This window comes from Corythoichthys intestinalis, chromosome 21 (assembly GCF_030265065.1).
Source record: "Corythoichthys intestinalis isolate RoL2023-P3 chromosome 21, ASM3026506v1, whole genome shotgun sequence".
Classification (NCBI taxonomy): Eukaryota; Metazoa; Chordata; class Actinopteri; order Syngnathiformes; family Syngnathidae; genus Corythoichthys; species Corythoichthys intestinalis.
In genome coordinates this window covers 24,368,594-24,393,464 of record NC_080415.1, presented here as the reverse complement: position 1 = coordinate 24,393,464, position 24,871 = coordinate 24,368,594, and the positions used below count along the sequence as shown (strand labels likewise).

The following is a 24,871-nucleotide window of genomic DNA, read 5'->3' as shown; positions in this document are numbered from 1 at the left end:
AGATGTACTGTAATTATATTCTGTATAAGAATTAATTTGGTGTTCAAAAAGTCTTTTTTCCAAACTTGAGTCTTGAAAAAGAGGGGGTCGTCTTATAATCAGGGCCGTCTTATATTCGGGCCAATACGGTAATATCATTTCCTAATAATTTACTGGTAGAGTTGACAGGAAGTGTTTTTACTTTGAAGTGTGACGGAGTAAACTGTTATTTTTGTGTTTCCGAAAGAAGAGGGGAAAAAAAGAAAAAGCAAGCCAAGTCGACTGAGACGTGTTATGGCCTCAATGCCTTTATTTTATGTTGTACTGCAGTATTTCAAGAAGTAAATTTTCACGTTGAAAACCAAGCATCCATCATTAAGAAGCTTCCACGACTTTACAATCGTTACAGTATCGGCATCGAGCGATCACACACAGCCGTATATCAGAATCAGTGTCCAGAACTGAAAATGGTATTGGTGCAACATTCGTTAAAAATGTTGAAATACAGTGGTATGAAAAAGTATCTAACCTTTTGGAATTTCTCACTTTTCTGCATAAAATCTCCATTAAATGCGATCTGATCTTTGTCAAAATCACACAGATGTAAAAACAGTGTCTGCTTTAACTAAAACCACCCAAACATGTTTAGGTTTTCATATTTTAATGAGGATAGCATGCAAACACTGACAGAAGGGGCAAAATAAGTAAGTGAACCCTCTGCCTAAGTAGACTTAAAGAACAATTGAAACCAATTTTTACCAAACAAAGTCAGGTGAGTGCCCAATCACTGATGAGTGGTTTAAAGCTGCCCAGCCCACTATAAAACACACGCCTGGTAAGAATTGTCTTGACGAGAAGCATTGTCTAATGTGCATCATGGCTCGGTCAAAAGAGCTGTCTGAAGACCTGCTATCAAGGATTGTTGATTTGTATAAAGCCGGGAAAGGATACAAAACCATCTCTAAAAGTCTGGATGTTCATCAATCGACAGTCAAAGAAGTTGCTTCTGTTGCTTCTCTCCAAAGGAGTGGCCGTCCACCAAAGATGACGCTAAGAGTTCAGCGCAGAATAATCAGAGAGGTAAACAAGAACCCTGGAGTGTCTGCTAAAGACTTCCAGAAATCACTGGCTCAGTCCAATATCTCTGTGCACACATCAACTACTGTATATGTAAAACTATGGCCAAGAATGGTGTTCAAGGGAGGACTCCACGGAGGAAGCCACTGCTGTCTAAAAAAAAAAAAAAAAACATTGTTGGTCGTTTAATGTTCTTAAAAAGTCACTTGGACACTCCACTGACGTTTTGGCAAAATATTTTGTGGACTGATGAAACCAAAGTTGAATTGTTTGGGAGTAACACACAACGTCATATGTGGAGAAAAAAATGGAACAGCTCACAAACATCAACACCTCATCCTCACCCTGAAGCATGGTGGAGGGAGCATCATGATTTGGGGATGTTTTGCTGCCTCAGGGCCTGGACAACTTGCAATCATTGTTGGAAGAATGAATTCAAAAGTTTATCAGGATGTTTTGCAGGAAAACCTGAGGCCGTTTGTCAGACAGTTGAAGCTGAAAAGAGGATGGATGCTGCAACAAGACAATGATTCAAAACACAAAGGTAAATTAACTTCAGAATGGTTTCAGAAGAACAAAACACATTCTAGGGGTGGACAAGTCAAAGTCCAGACTTGAACCACATTGAGATGCTGTGGCATGACCTAAAGACAGCGTTTCATTCCAGACATCGAAGGAATCTGACTGAACTACAGCAGTTTTGTAGAGAAGAATGGGCCAAGATTAGTCCTGATCGATGTGCCAGACTGTTCTGCAGCTACACAGGAACAATTAAACGCAATGGTTAACTTACTTATTTTGCCCCCTACTGTCACTGTTTGCATACTATCCTCATTAAAATATGAAAAACTATAAATGTTTGGGTGGTTTTAGTTAAAGCAAACACCGTTTTTTCATCTGTGTGATTTTGACAACGATCTAATCATATTTGCTGGTGATTTTATGCAGAAATGTGAGAAATTCACAAAGGTTCAGATACTTTTTCATACCACTGTATTGCCACGTAGCAGTCATGAGTTGTCCCCGTGTGTCGTTTCGTGAGCATTGCAGTGGAAAATTCAAGTTGTTGACATCCACGAGCAGCAGTGGACTCCTGAGACCAGGTGGGAGGTGGATAGGGTAGAGCGCAGGGGGGGTGAGGGTGCGGGGCAGGGCAAACTGTCCACCTGCAGGCGCTTGCACTTCCAGATTGACTATGCTAGCTAGATGAGGGCTCGCATTTGTGCCGCTCGAAGTGGCAGGATTTTTAAACTGCATAACAAATAAATAAGGGATGTTAAACTATTCCAAGTGAATGTCATGTTGTATAGATTGCACTGGAACTTTCAGTCGCCCCATGAAATAGGATCTCTGTGTGTCACTCATACATCCAACATGTACGCACAGCTTGGCATGAGACCGACGCCATGTTTGCTATATCGTCTCTGTTGTGATTTAAGCCTTCCTGGCGGCGTCCCAAACAGTGGCGCAGTGAGGAGGCCAAAAGAGCTTAGCGTGGATGAACTACACTACGCTAAATGTGAGGACCGTCTGAAATAAGTCGAGTGACATGGTGTGCGAATTAAAGCGGTTTATTGTTAGAAATTACATATGAGCTGGCAAGCTGTCGCAAGCAGAAACCTTTACTGAATGTTTGGAAATAGTGAATGCCAGGGGATGACAAAACCTGTAAGTATCTGTATTTATTTTGTACTACGCCCACACACACAAATTTAAATTCGGCTGAACTTGTGCATGAATGGCGAAATTGAGTAATAAAAAGTAGTCAAAATAAAGTATGATAAAGTACAATAATTAGGGCTGTCAAAATTATCGGGTTAACAGGCGGTAATTGATTTTTTAAATTAATCACGTTAAAATATTTGACGCAATCAGCGCACATGCCCCGCTCAAACAGATTAAAATGACAGCACAGTGTAATGTCCGCTTGTTACTTGTTTTTTTGGTGTTTGGCGCCCTCTGCTGGCGCTTGGGTCCAACTGATTTTATGGGTTTCAGCGCCATGAGTGAGCATGGTGTAATTATTGACATCAACAGTGGCGAGCTACTAATTTATTTTTTGATTGAACATTTTACAAATTTTGACAAAACGAAAACATTAAGAGGGGTTTTAATATAAAATTTCTATAACTTGTACTAACATTTATCTTTTAAGAACTACAAGTCTTTCTATCCATGGATCGCTTTAAGACAGGGGTCCCCAAACTTTTTCCTGTGAGGGCCACATAACTTTTTCCTTCTCTGATGAGGGGCCGGGGTCAGTTTGTAACAGAAAAAGTGTGACGATTGCAAGAGTGCCTATGTAAAAATGTATTGTTTTTCAGAAAGCAGCAATCAAATAACCCTTTCTGGATTTTTCACGGAACAAAAGTAAATAAAATAAAAATAATAATATAATATAATATAATATAATATAATATAATATAATATAATATAATTAGGGCTGTCAAAATTATCGCGTTACCGGGCGGTAATTAATTTTTTAAAATTAATCACGTTAAAATATTTGACGCAATTAACGCACATGCCCCGCTCAAACATTAAAATGACAGCACAGTGAAATGTGTACTTGTTGTGTTTTTCGGAGTTTTGTCGCCCACTGCTGGCGCTTGGGTGCGACTGATTTTATAGGCTTCAGCACCGATGAGCAATTGAGCATTTTGTAAGTAATTATTGGCATCAACAATGGCGGGCTACTAGTTTATTTTTTTAATGAAAATTTTACAAATTTTATTAAAACGAAAACATGAAGAGGGGTTTTAATATAAAATTTTGTATAACTTGTACTAACATTTATCATGTATTTAAGAACTACAAGTCTTTCTATCCATTGATCGCTTTAACAATGTTAATAATGGTAATGCCATCTTGTTGATTTATTGTTATAATAAAATACAGTACCTATGTACCATATGTTGAATGTATATATCCATCTTGTGTCTTATCTTTCCATTCCAACAATAATTTACAGAAAAATATGGCATATTTTATAGATGATTTGAATTGCGATTAATTACGATTAATTAATCTTTAAGCTATAATTAACTCGATTAAAAATTGTAATCGTTTGACACCCCTAAATATAATATAATATAATATAATATAATAACACAATTAGTTAAATAGATAATAACCAAATAACCCTGTCTGTGTTCCTCACAGAAAAAAGCCAGGAAATAAATAACACTATTGAAGAAGAAAAAAAAAATCAAAATGCTCTCTGGTATTGTTCAGGGGGCCGAACCAAATGTGGAGACGGGCCGTATCCGGCCCGCGAGCCATAGTATGGGGACCCCTGCTTTAAAAGAATGTTAATAATGTTAATGCCATCTTGTTGATTTATTGTTATAATAAGCAAATACATTACTTATGTACAGTATAGTGAATGTTTATGTTCGTCTTGTGTCTTATCTTTCCATTCCAACAATAATTTACAGAAAAATATGGCATATTTCATGGATGGTTTGAATTGCAATTAATTACGATTAATTAATTTTTAAGCTGTAATTAACTCGATTAAAAATTTTAATCGTTTGACAGCCCTAACAATAATATGAAATATTACAAGAATTAAGTCAGAATGTTATTGGTACACAAAAATAGTCATTTTATGGGGGGGTAAAGTTTGAAAAACGGCACCGAAAAAGTGTTTTGTATAGATAAATGTAGAAAAGAAAAACATTTTTCATACCTGGAACTACGGTACCTGTCAGGCTATGCTGGAAAAGCTCAACATAAAAATTACTGTACTCATTTGTTGCTAGGCAGAATTAATCAATTCACCATTCAGCGTTTGTTTTGGGCCAAAAGACAAGACAGGAGAGGACTCCCTCCGCTGTGTGTCATCCGAGCTTGTGCACTTCCTCGACATTTTGCCCCTCTGGTAATGTGAGATGGAGTGTGACTCATGAGCTCTTTTTATTTGACAGCTACCAAAAGCGTGCAGCGACAGGGGGTCCCGTCCACTTGGTCTGGCCCAAAACAGGCTCTGGTGACTTAGTGAGAGACTATGTCACACATAGTATTGTATTTTATAGTGGAATATTTGAAATCCGTTGCTGTTGCACTTTCCTAGATAGCAGAAACTACTTATTCTACACATTCCTAAAAGGAAGACATGTTAGTTATATAGCATGTTAAAGGAAAGAAGAAAAGGCTGCAGCTATTGATTATCTATGTAATCGAGTAATAATTTCAAATATTCTAGTAATTGGATCAAAAGCATTTAATGCATTGCAGAATACATTTTAAGATCTGCAAAAAATAAGTTTATGCTTGTAAAAATATTTATTTTGCATCGCTGAGATTACACTTTCAAAAGTGCATTAAAGTGCTAACACAATATAAAATTATTGAGTGTTTCTTCAAATTATGTAGAACTGCACTTTCTTTACACAAGTGCAATAAATGCATCTGAAAATAAAATACCCGAGTTTAGCCTCAAACAATATTAAAAAATAAATAAATAAAAATGAAAGCCTAAGAACAACTGGCCAACTTGCATAGTAAAAGTCCGCTAGCTTAAATGCTATAAAATGCTAACTTTCTTTTTTTTTTAACAATGCTCTTAAAAAATCATTCAAACACATATTCCCACAAAAACTGCTAAATATGCTTCTAAACTAAAGAACGAATGCATAACATAACATATTAGTAGAGATGTCCCGATCGATATGCCGATTGATCGGGTCCGATCACGTCATTTTCAAAGTATCGGAATCGGCAAAAAAATATCGGACATGCCTTTTTTTAATATATATATATATATATATATATATATATATATATATTTGAAATAAATCGTTTTTTAATTGTATTTAACGTTACAGACATAATATGTTACACTCATCCAGAGTGTAGGCTTCAGGTAGGGTTATCAAATTTATCCCATTAACGGCGGTAATTAATTTTTTTTTAAAATTCACGTTAAAATATTTAACGCAATTGATGCATGCGCTGCACGGCCCACTCACGCATTGTTGCGTTCAATCTGTAATGGCGCCGTGTTACCTATATATAGAACTAAAAGGCAGCGTAAAATGAGTAGAGTGAATTTTGGCAGTCTTTGGAACCTTTTTTTTAATTGGCTAAAGCCTTACAATCCCTCTCCCTACGATTAGAAACATCGTAGGAAGCAATGTGGGGAAGAAAGGTAGTAATTGATCTTTTTCTTAACACCATATGTTATTTTCCAACGCAGAGAAGATATATCAATTGGTACCACTACGCACAGTCATGGGTGCACTTCCCATCATGCATTTGGCCAGAACAGATGGCTACAGTATCATTTACTGAAAGCTAAACAAATACACTAAATGGCAATATTTAGTCACAATATACAAAGTCACATTTATCCTTTAAGAATTACAAGTCTTTCTATCCGTGGATCCCTGTCACAGAAAGAATGTTAATAATGTAAATGCCATCTTGAGGATTTATTGTCATAATAAACAAATACTGTACTTATGTACTGTATGTTGAATGTATATATTCGTCCGAGTTTTATTCATTTTTTTCTTAATGCATTGCCAAAATGTATATGATTGGGAAAAATTATCGGGAATGAATCGGGAGCAAAAAAAAAAAAAAAAAGCAATCGGATCGGGAAATATCGGGATCGGGAGATACTCAAACTAAAACGATAGGGATCGGATCGGGAGCAGAAAAACATGATCGGAACAACCCTACATATTAGCTCAAACAAAATCATAATTTATGTTGGTCTTAACATGGAGCAGCTGGATTCAGCCCTGTTAGACAAGTTGTAACATTCACTGTTGCCACTAGAGGGCATTGTATCCACCCAAATCAGTAAAATAAAATCCAAAACTTTTTAATAATTAAATGAATCCTCGAAGCAGCAACATTTGACTCGAAGCTTTTTCTAATCGAATTACTCGAGTTCATTGATTAATCGCTGCAGCACTACTATTGATGTTACACTTCCAAAAAAGTATTATATTTTGATTTTGAATGCTCATGGAAAAGTGTTGCGCTTTCCTAAACAAAGAAAATATTGTTGTTCTGATTTCAAAATAGAGGGTAAACTTTTGGTGTTGCACTTCCTAAAACAGAAAGAAAGCTAGTGATGCCACATTTTGTCCAAAAATTGACAAAAATCCCATTTGGGAAAAAAAAGTGACAAACTATGGATGTTTTACTTTGCAAAAAAGAAGACAAATGTTTGATGTAAAGTAAAAATTGGTGGGTCATTTTCCCAAAAAGAAGACCGAAAAATAAAACACTTTTTTAGATTTTAAGTGGCACTTTCTTAAAAGATGTTAAACTTTTGATCAGTGTTGTTTTAGGCAGCCTTTTTCATTTTAGTCTTAGTCTTTTGAAGGAAAAAACTTATTAGTCTTAGTCCTATTTTAGTCATTTCAAAATGTGTTCGTCTTCTAGTTTTAGTCGACAAAATCTGAGACAAATTTTGTCTAGTTATCGTTGACAATTACTCAAAATGTTTTCATCTGTAAAATTCAAAAAGTTTTAGACCAAAAAATAAATAAGGGTTTCCAACAATTTTGAATGAACATTCACAGACATATACACTCAGGACACCACGAACTATGTTTAAAAAAAATAATAATTAATTGATCGAGAGTTTACGAGCTCGCTGCCATGCTAAATGGTAACGCAAATGCTATGCTAACGCCAGGAATTACATGTACATGTTACTCTTTCTTAAAGGGAGCCTCAGTCTTAAAGATTTGTAGGCTCTAACAAGCCACAAATGTTCTCTTTTACTCTTTCGAAACATATTATTGCCATCGATTTAAAAATCTATTATATTTAGTACATGTTTTGACCTACGGAGGGCACCATGTTTTACGCGCACAATGCACCCTGTGCGTGGTGACGTGGTTGGGTTAGAATGGGAGAATAGCTATGCTAGCTACCAAGCGAGGCTAGTACGACGACTGGCATGATTTTGTCAAATTCTGCACCTGTCCAGATTGTTTTGTTACAGAGGTGTGGGATAAGTTTCCAATGTCGTACCTGCATCCAATTCCAGCTAATCAGCAGTGTCTTAAAAACCGATCCTAGGCGGCTTGCCGGGATATTGACTTGCTGCCATTTGACAATTTGTATATCCCTTCATTGCTAGTTGCATCATTTCCTTGTTATTTTAGTTTGTCTGACTCACAGTAGTTTTCCCTGTTTGTTTTTTTTGTTTTTTTTTTTCATTGATCCCAACCTACTGTCACGGACCTTTTTTGTGTCTCCCTTTTCGCGATTACATGTTTTTTTCTTGTGTGTTCAATAAACCCTTTTAATGTAATCCCTATGTTATTGTTGTCTGCTTGCTGTCTGAAGTGAGCTGCGTTCTCTCATTCCGTGGTCAAGCCTTGCACTTTCTTTTCAGTTGAGTTTCCCCTTTCGGTTTTTACCGCACAGACAGATAACACATGTGAGTTGTGATTGCGTTATATGGAAAATCATGACTCTAATGTCACATGAAAGTATAGTCCTGCGGTCTACGCGTTTGTCGAGTTCGAGTCCCACTGGAGCCATTCATTTAATTACTTTTGCTTCTCGTTTTGTAAAATATCGACAATGCTGTCCTGCTCATCACTTTTCCGCTCAGGTTCAAATTGGAAGGGCAGAACCGACGACATGTTAGCTAATGAGTGACAATGTTGAAGTATGGCAGCGCTACCCAGTGACGTCACGGCCCAGAGTGCATTGCGTCGTCAACAAAAATGGCGAGCTACTAGGTAAACTCATTTTTAAGAGGAATGAATGTCAAATTATTATAACTCATACTAACATTTATCTTTTAAGAACTACAAGTCTTTCTGTCCGTGGTTCCCTTTAAAAAGCCAACCAAAAAAAAAAAAAAATCTAAATTTTGTAATTTCGAAAGAAACAAATGGCCAGTTCCAACAACTGAACTAGTATGGGTGTGTCACATTACGTATAGGAAACAATAAAGCTTGGCATGACAGACGGGATCCTTCATGGGGCGTGCGTCAACACAAACACATTGTTGTCAAAGTCAACACTGTGTTATTTGCGGCTCCGAGAGCCGACGACGACCTTCGACAAATAAAACTTTATTGACTCAAACACTTCTCGCCGCTAATTAAAGCAGCAGTAGGCCAAGAGAGCAAACAAAGTGGAATAATTGGGGTGGAAGCCAAGGCAAATCCATTTTGGTCAACTATTTTTCACCTGGAATGGTCGCCGGCCAATCTTAAAGTTAAAGTTAAGTTTTAACAGTGACAGTCATAATATCAAACTAAATGTTTTATATAACACTAGACATAGATTTCATAATGATATTGGCGGGTCAGATCCCACCTTCACTGTGCCACGCCTTAAAGTAGGGGGCCGTCCTACAAACAAGTCGCAGTGATCCAACGCCGGCTTTAGATTGAAAAAGTACGAAAACCCTAACCTTACAGGAAGGATTCTCAGGAGTGCTTTGATCGAGGATTCAAAGTAATTATTTTATTTTTCATTTTTTCACAAGAATTTTCAACGTAAAAAGCTCTTTGTTGTATGGCTGCCTCAACATTGTCTAACAGACTAGCATCATTCTTCGACATATTTACGTAAAATAAATGCTAACTGCCTGTTTTTTTTTTTTGCTCTTTTAACAAAGGATCAAGACTGTTTTACATCCATATCTATAAAGAATTCAGGGATTTAAGCATTTATTCACAATATTTTTCAACGTAAAAAGCTCTTTGCTGTAAGGCTGCTGCCACATTGACTAACATACTAGCAACATACTTCAACATATTTACGTGAAATAAACGCTAAGTGCACTTTAATTTTTTTGCTTCTAACAAAGAATTGAGACTGTTTTACGTTCATATCTATAAAGAATCCGGGGGTTTAAGCATTTATTCACAAGAATTTTCAACGTAAAAAGCTCTTTGCTATAAGGCTGCTGCCACATTGACTAACAGACTAGCATCATACTTCGACATATTTACGTAAAATAAATGCTAATTGCAAGGTGTTTTTTTTTTTGCTTTTAACCAAGAATCGACACTGTTTTACGTCCATATCTACTAGTATAAAGAATACGGGGATTTAAGCATTTATTCACAAGAATTTTCACCGGAAATGGTCTGTTTATATAAGGCGGCCGCTACATTGACTAACAGACTAGCATCGTACTTTGACAATATTTATGTAAAATAAATGCTGACTGCATGTTTTTTTTGCCTTTGCTTTTAACCAAGAATCGAGACTGTTTTACGTCCATATCTACTAGTATAAAGAATACGGGGATTTAAGCATTTATTCAGAAGAATTTTCACCAGAAAAGGTCTGTTTACATAAGGCGACCGCTAAGCCTGAACGATATATCATTTAATCCCATCGCAAGCACATGCGATAGTTTGTTTTTTTTTATCCACATACACCATGCTTTCTGCTCTGCGCACAGCCTCACACCCTCCCTCTCCCAGCCCTTTGTTCCTCTCAGTCACTGGCACTTGCTTATTAAAGTTAACGATGGCTTTGATCTGGCCAAAGAAGCCGGGCAGCAATCTGTCAATCATCGTTTAACTTGTTAAACAGTTTCTGCAAGGAAGCCACGCTGGAATGAATGTGTGTGTGTGGAGACGTTGGAGACATATAAAATAAATGCCAGAAGTGATCATGAGGAGTTTGAAATTTCTCCATGTCACTCCAAGACTCACAGGTAAGGTAGGTAAACAGAAGCATTTAATAAAGCCAAGCATTTTTCTACTACAGTACTTTATTCTTGTTCAAAAATGATTTGGTTGGACAGTTATGTTGAAAACTGATAATAATTATGACATTTGAAGTGCTTAAAAACCATTTCTTTATATACATTTTTTAAATCACTTTGGGGGGAAAAGTGAGGAAAAAATATGTCTTATATGTATCTCTTTCCAATGCTAAATCTGAATAAATACACTGAGCACAAAAAACACACACACACACACAAAAAAAAAACAATGGGGGGGTGCACTACTTTGCGGTTTTACACTTATCGCGGCGGGTTCTGGTCCCCATTAACCGCAAAAAACGAGGGATCACTGTACACTGTGGTGATGGTGAGTCATCCAAAGTCTTTCCAAACAACTATTCAAGTCATCTAGTGAAAATTTCTTTAAAAAAAAAATAAAAAAAATTAATATTGCAATATAATATCGCGATATATCGCAAACTCCCAAAAAATCGCAACAATAGTTTTTTCCAATATCGTTCAGGCCGGCCGCTACGTTGACTGACAGACTAGCATCATACTTTGACATATTTACGTAAAATAAATGCTAACTGCATGTTTTTTTGTTTTGTTTTGTTTTTGCTTTTAACCAAGAATCGAGAATGTTTCACATCCATATCTATAAAGAATTTAGGGATTTAAGCATTTATTCACGAGAATTTTCAACAAAAAAAGCTCTTTTTCTGAGATTCCCCTCGGTCAGCTTTGACGGCCATGCCAACAATGCAGGACCCCTATTAATCGGGCCTGCACACCGTGTCCCATCACAATCATTATGAAGTCTATGCACTAGATTTTAGCATAAAGGGTCGAATACACTCATTCTCTACATTTAGCTAAGTCGCTATTATACAGCAGTGACACTGCCTGCTACTTTGTGCTTTTAGTATCAATTATGGGGGGGGGGAGGCTGAGTGCTGCTGTTTTGGTCGGCAATAACGCAACTAAAAGTTGGACTAACAGGGTTGAAAGCCTTGCTCCGTAAACTGATGTAATTCCACTCGCCATCTCCAATTTGAAGGCATTTGTCACAAGCACAGCAGTCGCCGTGGCAACCGCCCTCACTTGACCAGATGTGATCCCTCCCTCGCTCTCCGAGGGGCATTATGGGATGCCAGTGCCTGACCTTAATACACAGTTTAAAGCTCTCGCCGCTCTTTGTCTGACCGGGCCGAGTTAAGCCGGCCGACAATCATCAGACGACGACGTTTCGGCTTCGAACTCACCAGGACTCGTCCCGTCAGGGTCTGAGCGGAGATCATCACTCCCGCCCAATCTTTCACCGACGTCATCCATCCCACCTCGCTAGCCGCTGCCGCGTCGTCTTTGTCGGCGCGCTTGAGGACGCCGTCGCCCGTGGTCAGTCGGTGCACCTCCTGAAAAGAATCAAATAATCATCTTGTGTTAATAAAAATTCACTGTGACTATAAAAAGTCTGCACAACCGTGTTGAAATGACAAAGAATGATTACTAGAGCAGCTGATCCAATTATAAGAAGGTGTGCACACTTATGCAACCAAATTATTAATCATAAAAGTTAAATGGTGATATTATTTTAACCTGTTTTTTTTACAACCAGTATAATACAAATACAGTTTTCGGTAATATATTTGAAATATTAAAGAGAAATATCGCTAACTGCACAATTCATAATATAAATTATTTCACTACTTTTGTGCACTTGCATTGGCGATTCAGTACATTTTGGTCTTCAGGTATTATTTCCTCAATAAAAATCCACTTATTTAATATTTTTAAGTATACAAAACACTTTTTTCCCCCTTTAATTCAATTGTTTATTTTTCATGTAGTCAAAATCACATGGTCAGGTCAAATATAATGAATTCGTGTAAAAGTAATGACAATTTCCATTGCATCAGTGCAAAATGTGTAAAATATTTGACATGTGCACATGCAATGATGATGAATTATGTTTTGATTTTTTTCTTTATTTTTTTTAAAGAACCGTGTTCAAAATCACTTTCACCTTATATATTTCACCTTATTCTTATCTATTGTAGCAAATAATAGAATATGAGTTAATGATTAAATTATTTGTCTATTTTTTTCATATATTTCTTGGAAAAAACATTTTTTATGACAAGCATAAATTACTCTCATTTCCTTCTGTCTTGTCTTCACAGATTGACAATAAAGCGCGCACTTAAAGAGCCTCCAGTATACGTGCAATGCACACGTAGCATATTGCACGATAGTAGGTCAGTCAGTAAACAGAGTATGATGAGAGCTTGGGGTTGTCTACTAAGCCAACAAACTCAACCTCGAGGCCTGTATGACCTCCGCCTTTCAAGTCCAAAGCTGTCGGCGTTTTCTTACGGGCACGCTTTGCCTTGTTGTCTGTGCCAGCCATTTCAGCAAGGCGCATTCCACACATGTTCAGCACAATCCTGAGTGTGACCCTATGTGCACGTTCTCCACAATCCCCTCGCCAAGTACACTGCACATGTTTTTCCGCTCGGTTGTAAATCTTTGTGTTTGTTTTTAGCAGAACTGGATATATAAACACATGGAATAGCAAAGACTAAATAGAAACGGGTTTGACTGTAGAATATTTTTAGAATCGATTATTCCGCCTAGGGATGTCCCCAATCCGATTGCGTTTTTTTTTTTTTCATTTTTGGAAGATCAGAACTGGGTGAAATTGAGCCGGTTTTAAAAACACAATCAAATTTGATTGGACATCTATCGTCGTCAAAGGCAGCGAATAATTTGAGGGTTATAAAGGGGGGTGAAAGTGGGGCGGAACTGTCCTGAACGGCATTTCGGCGCCGTAACAGTGCTTTGATCCCAAAAATATGACGGCAACAGTAAAACACCCATGCTAAAAACAACCTGCCTGGCTGCCACACAGGTATCTCCAAGAAAACAATCTAACGTCAGGTTTACATACACAAGTATTAACAACAGGCATAATAAAGTGCTTGTGTAGTAGCATCATCCGTTTCCACTGATATTTATTATTTATTTATTCCACAAACGGCATGAGACCAGGTACGAGCAGTCGCGTCGATGTGCGCATGGACTCTTCCATTCAATTGGCTGACATACTGACATGTGATCAGCAAAGCTAGTTAGCTCTGATAGGTTCAAATGCACATGTTTTTGGAAGAGCAAAAAAATATGAATAAGCTTGTTGAATTAAAGTGATAAATTAGCGCAATGCAACAGAAATTTGATCAGATCTTTAAGAAAAAGGAAAGATTTGAAGAGGCTTATTCATCTAATTAAATGTTACTTTATTTTCTTTGATTGGGAAATTCAGAACATCTTTCATGTCAATGTGCACTTTGGACATATTTTTGTTGATTTATGTTAGGCTACTTATTTCCTTTATAATTTAAAACAGTCAGTGTTTGTGTGATCTTTAAAAATATATTACATGTCACCGAGCATAATGTAAGTCATTTGTATTTATTTTTGTGACTTAAATCTTTATTACTTGAAAAAAATAAGTAAATGTTTTAGGGCTGACAACATTATTGCGTTAACGGGCGGTAATTAATTTTCTAAAATTAATTACGTTAAAATATTTGACGCATTTAACGCACATGCCCCGCTCAAACAGATTAAAATGACAGCACAGTGTAATGTCTACTTGTTAATTGTGTTTTTTGGTATTTTGTCGCCCTCTGCTGGCGCTTGGGTGCGACTGATTTTAAGGGTTTCAGCACCACATGAGCATTGTGTAATTATTGACATCAACAATGGCCAGCTACTAGTTTATTTTTTGTTTGAAAATTTTACAAATTTTATTAAAACAAAAACATTAAGAGGGGTTTTAATATAAAATTTCTATAACTTGTACTAACATTTATCTTTTAAGAACTACAAGTCTTTCTATCCATGGATCGCTTTAACAGAATGTTAATAATGTTAATGCCATCTTGTTGATTTATTGTTATAATAAACAAATACAGTACTTATGTACCGTATGTTGAATGTATATATCCGTCTTGTGTCTTATCTTTCCATTCCAACAACAATTTACAGAAAAATATGGCATATTTCATAGATGGTTTGAATTGCGATTAATTACGATTAATTAATCTTTAAGCTGTAAGTAACTCGATTAGAAATTTTAATCGTTTGACAGCCCTAAAATGTTTACATTATCTTCAATTTTAATATATATCCTATGTTCTTAAGTAGTTAAAATTTAGTTTGTGCATTTAGATGTGAAAAAATTTGGGAAAATAAACATGAATGAAATGGGGTTACTGCTGTTGTTATTTTGCAAATCATTGAAAAATACAATTTTGAATGAAAATCAGTTCCTAATGTTTTACTTGTGATAATATGTGTAATGCAGTAGCCTAATGCATGTGTAAAACCAGTTTTTTTTTTTTGTGCATGTACTTTCACCCCTGGTTATAAGCAATGAAATAATCCAGAGGTGTAACCATTTGGGCGTCACCGACAGAGGTGGGAAGAGTAGCCAAAAATCTGTATGAACTGTTGTTATTATTATGCTTTGAAGAAGACTATACCCTACAAAATAACCACATAAAGCCAAAGAAATTTAAAAAAAACAACAACAAAAAAACCATTGAATTTCGTCGAGAGAAAAAAAATACAGAAATGAAACATAATTCCTCTAAAGAGCTTGAGTGCCCTCTATTGGAGAAAACATTTCCAATTATGCACCTAAAATGATCATATTTCCAGTTTTCCATGGTCAATTGGTGCCAAATAAAAACCGGAAGAGAGGTTAAAATCCGCGCTCTCGATTCATGTTGCAGCAGCGCTCTGTGTCAAATACTTCATTTTTTTACGGTGCTTTAAAGATACCACGTGATTGAACAGGCCGGCGTGATCATAGAACGGCAAGCTTGAGTCTTGATTGGTATAATGGAGTCATGTGATTATTGTTGTGACGTCTCATTGGTGAAACTGGTAATGCCACTGTTCTAGTTGTCCTGGCAAAAGAAAAAAAGTCAAATTTATATATCTAACGACTAGTGTAGCCCAAATTAGCAGAGTAAGAGTAGCGTTTCTTCCTCACAAATCCACTCAAGTAAAAAGTATTGCTTAGTAAAACTACTCTTAGAAGTACATTTTTTTCCAAAAAGTTACTCAAGTAAATGTAATGCTTAACTACAAAACAACAAACTAAGGCTAGGTTCATAACGCAGGTATGAATGCACAATTGCGATTTTTTTGTCATATCCGTTTTTTTGGCGTGCCCTTTCAGACTGCCTTTGTCCATTGAGCCTGTTAAAGTATCACGCATGCAAACTAATTCGCAGTCCAAGACGCGCTGAGCAGACGGACCCCATCAAAACAAATGAGTACACATGACGCACACATACGGACAGTTTGCCCCGACTCCCGGTTGTGTAAGCAACCTTGAAATATTGCTCATTTGGAGCAGAGAGAATACCGAGCATTCTCAGGCTTATCCTCAACCCATTTCATCTTTTTTATGACTTGTCAAGCCTGCACCTTCTCCAAAAGCCGCGTTCAAGCTAGGCGCTAACGCTAATGCACAGCTGCAATGCTACCGTAGCGCCGTGTCTCTCTTGCTCTTTGCCGACGTAATTGCTGCATGAATTCCGATTTGGGGGACTTGACAGTTCAGACCGCAGCTACATTCTGGAAAAATGTGGCCCAGATCTGATTTTAACCACATACGGAAGTGACTAGGCCTGCACAATATATCGTTTCAACATCACCATCGCGATATGTGCATGCGCAATAGTCCTATCGTAGGATGTCCAATTGGGTTTTTTGAACACGTAAACTTTTGTTTTGCTTCATAAAAATCTTCATAATTCGCAGATGACGCCCCTTAGCCTGGCGTAAACTGTATTGTATAAATAATGTGGTCATGTTGAGTCAACCAGTATTCACAAGCAAAGCTATTCAAGTCATCTGGTGAAAATTCTTCTAGTTTTATTCTTTAAATATATCGCAAACCCCCAAAAAGTCGCAATATACATTTTTTCCAATATCGTTCAGCCCTAGAAGTGACCTAGATCGGATTTGAAATGGTGCACTTTTCTGAGACTTTTCCTTTAACGCTTCACTCAAGTTGGGAAAACACGAAAAAATCGGATTCGTGCATTAAAACCTGCGGTATGAACCTAGCCTTAAGATATACAAGGAAATCGTCATCAAACGAAATTAGAAAAAAATGCTTTGTACTACGCAACATTTTCAAAAGATCGGAATCCGGTGGGAAAAAATTGTGTTTTTAGGTTTTTTCTAAATGGCTACAAAGTAAACAAGATGGGCAAGGTTGTCAAAAGAAACAGATAAAATATACAGTATGTTTTGTAAGACCTTATTAATTTAAAAAATTAATTGCCAAGGTATCTGATCGGTAATTGGTATCCGGTGACTCAAACTCTGTATCAAAAATATGTGATCAGAACAATTCTGTTGCTAGCCCCATCGAGTAGTTGGAGAAAAATTTAACATGACTAAATAACTTTACTGATGCAAAATAATACGCAAGTAAGGTGCAAGTTCTACATCGTAGTAGTTGTGACTTTAAATGTGTGAGGCTTCAAAAGGTGGTGCCTGACAATCATTCGCTTCCAGCCTCTCTCAGTTCAAATGGATTGGACGTCTATCACCGTCCATGCCAACCAATGAGGTAAGAAAGTAGTATTTAAGTTTTCATTCACAGTGATAAAAGTTAAACGAAGATAGAAAAACAAATCATAAACGCAGTCATCAATCCCATGCTTCAGCACGGTTACCTTAGTTACTGTTGCTAAGGGCTGCCGAGGTGCACAGAAGGCACTCTAAGAAGCACAGCCTGACTCTACGCACCAGAAAATGTATTGATTTGATGGATTTTTATGCGCCGCGTCAGACGCCCAGTCCCACTGCTTCATAATTTAGGGCGTAATCCTACTAAAATATAAAAAGCGCAGACAGATAAAAATAGCAAATTATGCCCTAAAACCGCTCAAGCTCGTTCATCACCGCGGCAGCCAGTGGGAAATTGATGGCCGTACTCCAAAATTCTATTAGGTGGGGCGGCATTAAGCAGAGGTGAACGGGCTAGTGGCTCTTGCGACACGCTAAACTGATCATTCGGAAATAACAACATGAAATGGGGCGGCTTGACCCTAAAGCTAACGCTATAGTGGAGTCACCCAATTTACAAGTTTGGGGAAAATTGTGAAGGATAGCAGTGCAAGACTTTTGTTTTCCAACAGAGCTACCAAGCAAACAAACATAACATATTTAACTAAGAGGTATTGAGCCAATTGATGAGCTTTAGATGCTACGTCCAGGCCTTGTGGAGCAAAGCACAGTGGACGTTTGCTTTAAATGAATGACTCATTTTTGAAGCTTTAAAGCCACAGAGGCACTCACAAACCAGACTGAAAGTTTGTTTTATCATTGACATTCTATTTTGACCACAAATATAAAACAGAAAATTAAAAATATATATATATTCATTTTTATTGACTTTCAGTGCAGTTTTCAATAACATTTTGAAATCAATGATAATTATTATTCATGACTACTAATCATCTTAACACTTCTGAGATCAAATTCTGGTGCTATCGTTCAGTTTTTATGTGACATATTATGTTACATATTTTTTTTAACCTAATAAAATGATCTTTGACAGTATTCATAAGACTGTCATAAGACACTCATAATAATGACAGCACATTGTCATGAGCATTAATGAATGCTTATGACACACGTCATTTAGTGTCATCCGGCAAATTTTGCCACCAACTCCATTGAAGTCCAGTCCATCTCTTTTACATTTATTCAAAAGTGACATAATTTGCCAGATGACACTTAATGACATTTGTCATAAGCATTCGTTAATGCTTATGACAGTGTCATGTCATAATCATGACGGTCTTATGACAGTCTTATGACGCCACTGTCAAAGTGTTACCAAATGATCTATCAGGATTTTTTACTTGATATTTGATGTTTATCAAAATTCAGTCTTCTGTAGAAAAATCACATTATATAAAGGCATTGAATGTTTAAATAACTCAAGCAAATATTATTGGGGCAATTGATTTACAAAAACATATTTAATATCGCTTGTATGATCCTACTAAGGTCATTATGCCAATATCAAAACTGTAACAACTGTTCAATAGTTTGCATATTATTATTATTTGTCGTGTATGTACAATAGGTTTGGGAACATCTGGATACCTGACGATACTATTTGTGATACGAGGCTCACGATTATGATGTGGCGATACAGCAATTATCGATAGATTGGTCAGCAAATCATTCAAGGATATTCTACAAAACATACAACAACAATAAACAAAATCTATTTTCATCCTGCTGTGAAGTAGACGTCCAATCAGTTTGAAGCGGGAGGGCTGGCAGCGAATGAATTTTCACAGTTCAAATGGATTGGAGGTCTATGGCCATCAATGGCAGCCAATGCCAGGCAACGGGTTCATTTTGGGCATTTCACGTCATTTCCTGTTGAGTTTTGGTCACTTCCTTTTCCTTTGGGGCATTTACAGTTGACTTTCTGTTGATTCTGGGGCATTTACAGGTCATTTCATGTTGATTTTGGGTTACTGAAAATGTAATGACTCAATACTGTCCCCAAATTAATAGGAAGTGACTCAAAATCAACAAAAGTTACCTGTAAATGCCCTAAAATGAACAAGAAATGACCTGTAAATGCCCACAAAAGACTGGCTGTGAACGCTCGTTTCAATGCCATTGACAACGCGAGATGTCCGATCCAGTTAAAATTAATTGGACGTCTCATGCATTGACAGCACGAGATGTCCAATCCAGCTCAAATTAGTTGGACGTCTCATGCTGTCAATGGCAGCCAGTGAGCTAACCCCGACACTAGGGGCGTCACTAGGTTTTAAAAACGGGGGGGGCTTGGCCCCCAGGAGTACAGCGTACAGCATACCTGTCAAGTTGTACGGTTTCGACGCAATTTGTACAAGTGAGCACTGATTTTTAAATGTATACGCCGTACGTTCAAAATCTGTATGTTTTTCGTGCATTACGGTTTTTTTTCTCCGTTACGATTTTGTCACCGTTTCGGCAACGAGACAATGTTCGTTACTATGCGTTATTACGTTGCTTGAATGACGTGAGAAAAGTCAGAGACACTGAGAGAGAAGAGTGTTTGTTGTGACGCTGTAGCAAACGCGATGCTAGGCTAGGTGGCTCCAATATTTCCTGACTGTAGCCGACAGCCTACAATCTACGCCTAGATATCGCACGCATATACAACTACATGCGAAATGACAGACTCAGCGGCGTCAGTAAACAGCCGCCATTTTAAAGCAGTAGACTTCTCAGAAAGGCCCTATTGTAGTGAACCTTCCTAGCGAACCTAACCTAAGTAACTTTTTATCTAAAATACTCCTATATCGGCAAAATCTTGACTTGAATCGCAATTTTGAAATGCAATTTTAACAACTTTAACAGTTGATTCACAACATTAAATGACTTCCAAACATAGCAAAGTTTACTATGTTTTTTGGGGGGTTTGTTGGGGTGGGGTGGGGCGGGGGGGGGGGGGGGTTGTTGAAAAAATGAAAGAAAAAACATGAAAGGTAACACCAGTTACTTTCCCAAGTAACTAATTACTCTTACATTCAAGTAACTGAGTTACTAACTCAATTACTTTTTGGGAGAAGTAATTTGTAACTGTAATTAATTACTTTTTAAAAGTAAGATTAACAACAATGGTCATAAAGATGAAGTACACATAATGAAAAGTGACGAAAGCGGAGGTTTTATTCTGCCAATTTGTTGCCGAACACAATTTGCCTGCAACTATTACTGATCGCTTCTCAGAATTAGCAAAAGAAATGTTCCCTGACTCAAAGATTGCATCGGTAAGTTGATTGATCAATTGACCTTTTTAATTTATAATTGGACACACTAACGAACTACCTTCAAGTCAAACTGAATAAGTGCCATGAAGTCCAGCCATCAAGACATGATAGAAATTGCCAGAAGTGCTACATACAGTTATAACAAAAGTCAGTTAAATTTTAGTAATCATGATGTAGCTGAAGATATTGATTGTTCTTTGATTGCACCAGGTTATGTGTTACAATATTACCAATAAATTCATATTATTTTAAAACTTGTTTTATTTTTGTTTCATATTGCACGCTATATAGAAAGTTGTAAGATTAGTCGCCAATTTGTAAGGTTATACGTCACTATTTGTAAGATTGCCAACGGCCTCGGGTTGACAGGTATGGTAGAAGCACAAAACTTTACAAACAGCTAACAAAGACTGATCATTTATATACAGTATATATTTAATCATAGAGGCTAATGCTATGACTTTCGCTCACAGCACAGTAATTGTTTGTTCCCAAATATTTATCTGTAGTGTGCAAGCCAAGTCTTTATTTGTCAAACACGGAGCATTTGGTTTAATAATTACATGGTACTTTCTGCTCTTAGCTGTGGGCTGAAGCTAACTAACTGTTACTACCAACAATGATACTTTCTTGAAAAACTTTCCGATGTTCATCCTTCATCCATCTATTCACGCTCTACTCTGTGTGCAACAGAGGTACAGTGCACATATACTCGATACTGACTGCGAGCAATGTCACAGGGAAAAGCGGACTAGATTTTCAGTGATGTGGACATTCTCTATATGAACAACTGGAATGGATTGGATAACGACGCACTGAGGGGGCTCGCTACGTTACTCCATGAAGTGAGGGCAAACTGACAGATTTATAATTGTCTTTAAATTAATAATGACGGGTTATATGATTTTTGATTTAAAACTAATATTCTGGCAACTTCATAGTGAATTTTTTTTTAATAAAACAAGACCGAATTAATTAGTAATTAAGAATATTTTAGGGGGGGCTTCAGCCCCGCTAAAATAGGCCTAACGACACCACTGGCAGACATTTTTGGTACCAACCTGTTGTTTTTTTTTCTTTAGTTTTTTTTTTAAACAATGACACATTTTAAAATGATAGATCAATTCTTGGTGGGAGCATATCGATACATCCTTTTGGGCTACAAGTATCGCACTATATCACCTCTTCGATGTATTGCCACGAGGGATGTCCCGATCGCATATTTTTGCACTTGAGTCTGAGTCATTTGATTTGATTTTGAGAATCTGCTGATACAGAGTCCCAATCAGTTACTGGAAAAAAAAATTGTTTTTTAAAATTTGAACAAAAGTTCCAAACATGTTACAGAACTGTACTGTTAACAGTACAGCGATCCAAACTTCGCGCCCTCAGTCCACTGCGATTTTTTTCAATTTAAAAAGTAAGTAAATACAGATGAGCTGTCCCGAGCCGATCGCTTCGTCTCACTATCTTTCCCTCCCTCTCTCCCTCCTTCTCCCTGCTCTTTGTCCCCTAGGCAGGCACTGCACGTGCACTGGAATTGCTTATTAAAGTTGACGATGTTGACAGTAGTTTTTTCACTTTTACAATGCCATTGTATTTCTGGATTATTTTGTTACATCATAGCCCTTAAAATATTTTTTAAAATTAAAAATTTTAAATAAAAAACCCAATCCTTTTCACTCAATTCCGATTCTCTGAAAAATGGCGTGATCGGCCCGATTTCCAATCAGGAAATTGTCACACACCTAATGTAGAAGTCAGTAAAAAAATAATTTAAAAAAATATATTTATTATTGGAAAAAATAAATAGAGCAAACAACTGCTCGTAACTCTACAATGGCATACCGCAAGCAACATGTCACTGTTGCTCATTAATATTCATGAGGTTAGCAATTGTGGCTAGGCGGGTCAACCTCCCGTTTGTCCCCAATAGTAAAAGCATGGATAATAGTGTACGAACGAGATGTTTACTGAGCTAAACCTACCAATTCTGTCTGAAAATGATGTCCCTGGTGCCAAATTCATGGGTAAAGATGTGGAAGAACATACAAATGTTCAGTTAAACAGATGGCTTGAGTGTTGAGGGCTGAAAAAGACGAGAGCCGACATTGATCTAGAGTTAGCTTTTTTTATCAACACCTTTTCTTGTGTGCATTGCCTTACACCACTGAGAATGACATTCTGTTTCAACAATCTATCTTTTACCACCATATGCCCTATCTTTCTTATATATTATATCCTCTGGTTGTCTTATGACTCTGACCGTTCTTGGGGGCAATTTAAATGGATATTTTTGTGTAGCGATCGCAAATGGTAATCAGTGACAGCCAACTAACACTTTTAATTTTTTCATTAACAACAAATCGTAATTCTATCATTTATTTTTTTACAGACAGAAAAGGTAACAACAGCGGCAGTCAGATATAATTTTATTTTTTTTCAGGTCATTCATTGTCAGACAGAAGCAGCACAGCATAACTCCATGCTAAAAATAAGTACAAATATCAAAATGGCTTACCTCTTCGTCCTCAGTAAGACCGTGGCCACCAACAAAATATTTACTGCATATGAAATGTGAATGGCTTCACCTTGCTGGCGTTAAACTGATCTTTTGGACGTCCGCGCAAGTTGGTCCATTCTTCACATTTTTTGTTTCGGGAAACGTATAAAGAAAACATCCTTCATATGTCGTAATGTCTAGAGTCGTTTCTACAAGTTCAATATCAGCAATGTTCGATCGGCATTTTCATTTTTAAAAGATTACCGGAGAAAACCAGCACAAATAACACTGATTGTATGTAAGGGCGTGTCAATGATGTCCCACTTCCGCGTTATGATTGCGACGTCCCGGTCTAAAAATAGCAATCGTGCGGTACGCTATTAGTAAGTCAAACAGGGTTCCCCATCAGGCCCAATAGTTGGCAGCACTGAGGGAAGACAATTGAACTTGAACCACAACTAAATAGTCAAATAAGAAGTGGGGGGATATTATCTTAATGTTGCGTTTGGGAACAATGTATTCATGACAAGATGGTGTATGCATGTGTGTGGGGGGGCAGGTGGTAGGTGGGAGGTGTTCCTCCATGCTCATGCACACATCATCCAGATTTACTCTTAGAAGCACACAAACCTGCTGCTCTTTACTTGCTTGCTAGTTGCTTAGCAACAACAATCCAAAAAGATTTCCTGCACGTGGAAAAGCCTGACATTGCACTTCTCCCACATTTCTTTCAAGATTTACTCTCTTTAAAACTTTATCAATCTATTCAATCACAATCACCAGTTACTGCTTTTCCTCTCATGGTGAAGCGTCAACTTTCGATACAAAATCAAACAAAATTGGACACAAGGATGCTAAAATAAGAAGACAAGAAGAAAATGGGAACACTATCAGCAACATATTGGAAATTCCATCAAGAAGCATTCCAACTATTCATTAGTTCAATAAATAAAAACCAATATGAGGAACAAACATTGCAGAAAAAACACTCGCCCTGCACGGCCAACTGCTGACGTAATGCAAGTAATCCAGTAGGTTTCGCAATGAATTGTCAAACTATTGCCAGGGATTAAACTCTTTAAATGAGTTTATCACTTGTAAATGTCCAATCCATTTGAACTGGGAGGGTTGGCAGCGAATGAACGAATGTTCATTCGCTGCCAACCCTCCCAGTTCAAATGGACTGGACATCTAGCGTCGTCAATGGCAGCCAAGGCGTTAACAAGAAAAATGCAAAAATATCCTCTAGGGCTGCAGCTTTCAATTAATTAAATAATCGATTAACCTATTAATTAGTTCGAATAATCGAGTAATCCGATTAGGAACATTTCATAGGTTGCAGAATAGATTTTAGGAGATGTAAAACAAAGGCTTGCTAATCTTGCACTTTCAAAAGAGCATTAAACGCAAATACAAAATAAAATTCTCGAGTGTTTTATCAAACTATGCAAACTTGCACTTTCAGCCTCAAACAGTATGAAAAAACTAAATTTGGATCGAAGTACAATAAAAGCACAATTGGCTAACTTGCATAGCAAAAGTCCACTAGCTTAAATACTATAAAATGCTAACTTTTTTTTTTTTTTTTTTTAAACAATGCTCTTGACAAATCATTCAAACACATATTCCCACAAAAAAAAATCTAAATATATTTCTAAATTAAATTATGAATGCATAAACAAACATATTAACTCAAACAAAACTTAAAAACTTATGTTGGTCTGAACACAGAGCAGCTGGATTCAGCCATGCTGGATGAGT

At 37.1% G+C, this 24,871-nt stretch overlaps 1 protein-coding gene across 6 annotated transcripts in view; it reads right to left on the bottom strand.

Moving 5' to 3' along the window:
* The window catches only part of LOC130909883 (calcium-activated potassium channel subunit alpha-1-like), a 108,666-nt gene that overhangs the window by 80,634 nt on the left and 3,161 nt on the right, over positions 1–24,871 (bottom strand). For all 6 annotated transcript variants that reach the window (XM_057826807.1, XM_057826812.1, XM_057826810.1 and 3 more), the window contains exon 2: positions 11,995–12,144. In XM_057826807.1, the coding sequence (XP_057682790.1) occupies positions 11,995–12,144 (150 nt within the window). The remainder of the gene's footprint in view (positions 1–11,994; positions 12,145–24,871) is intronic.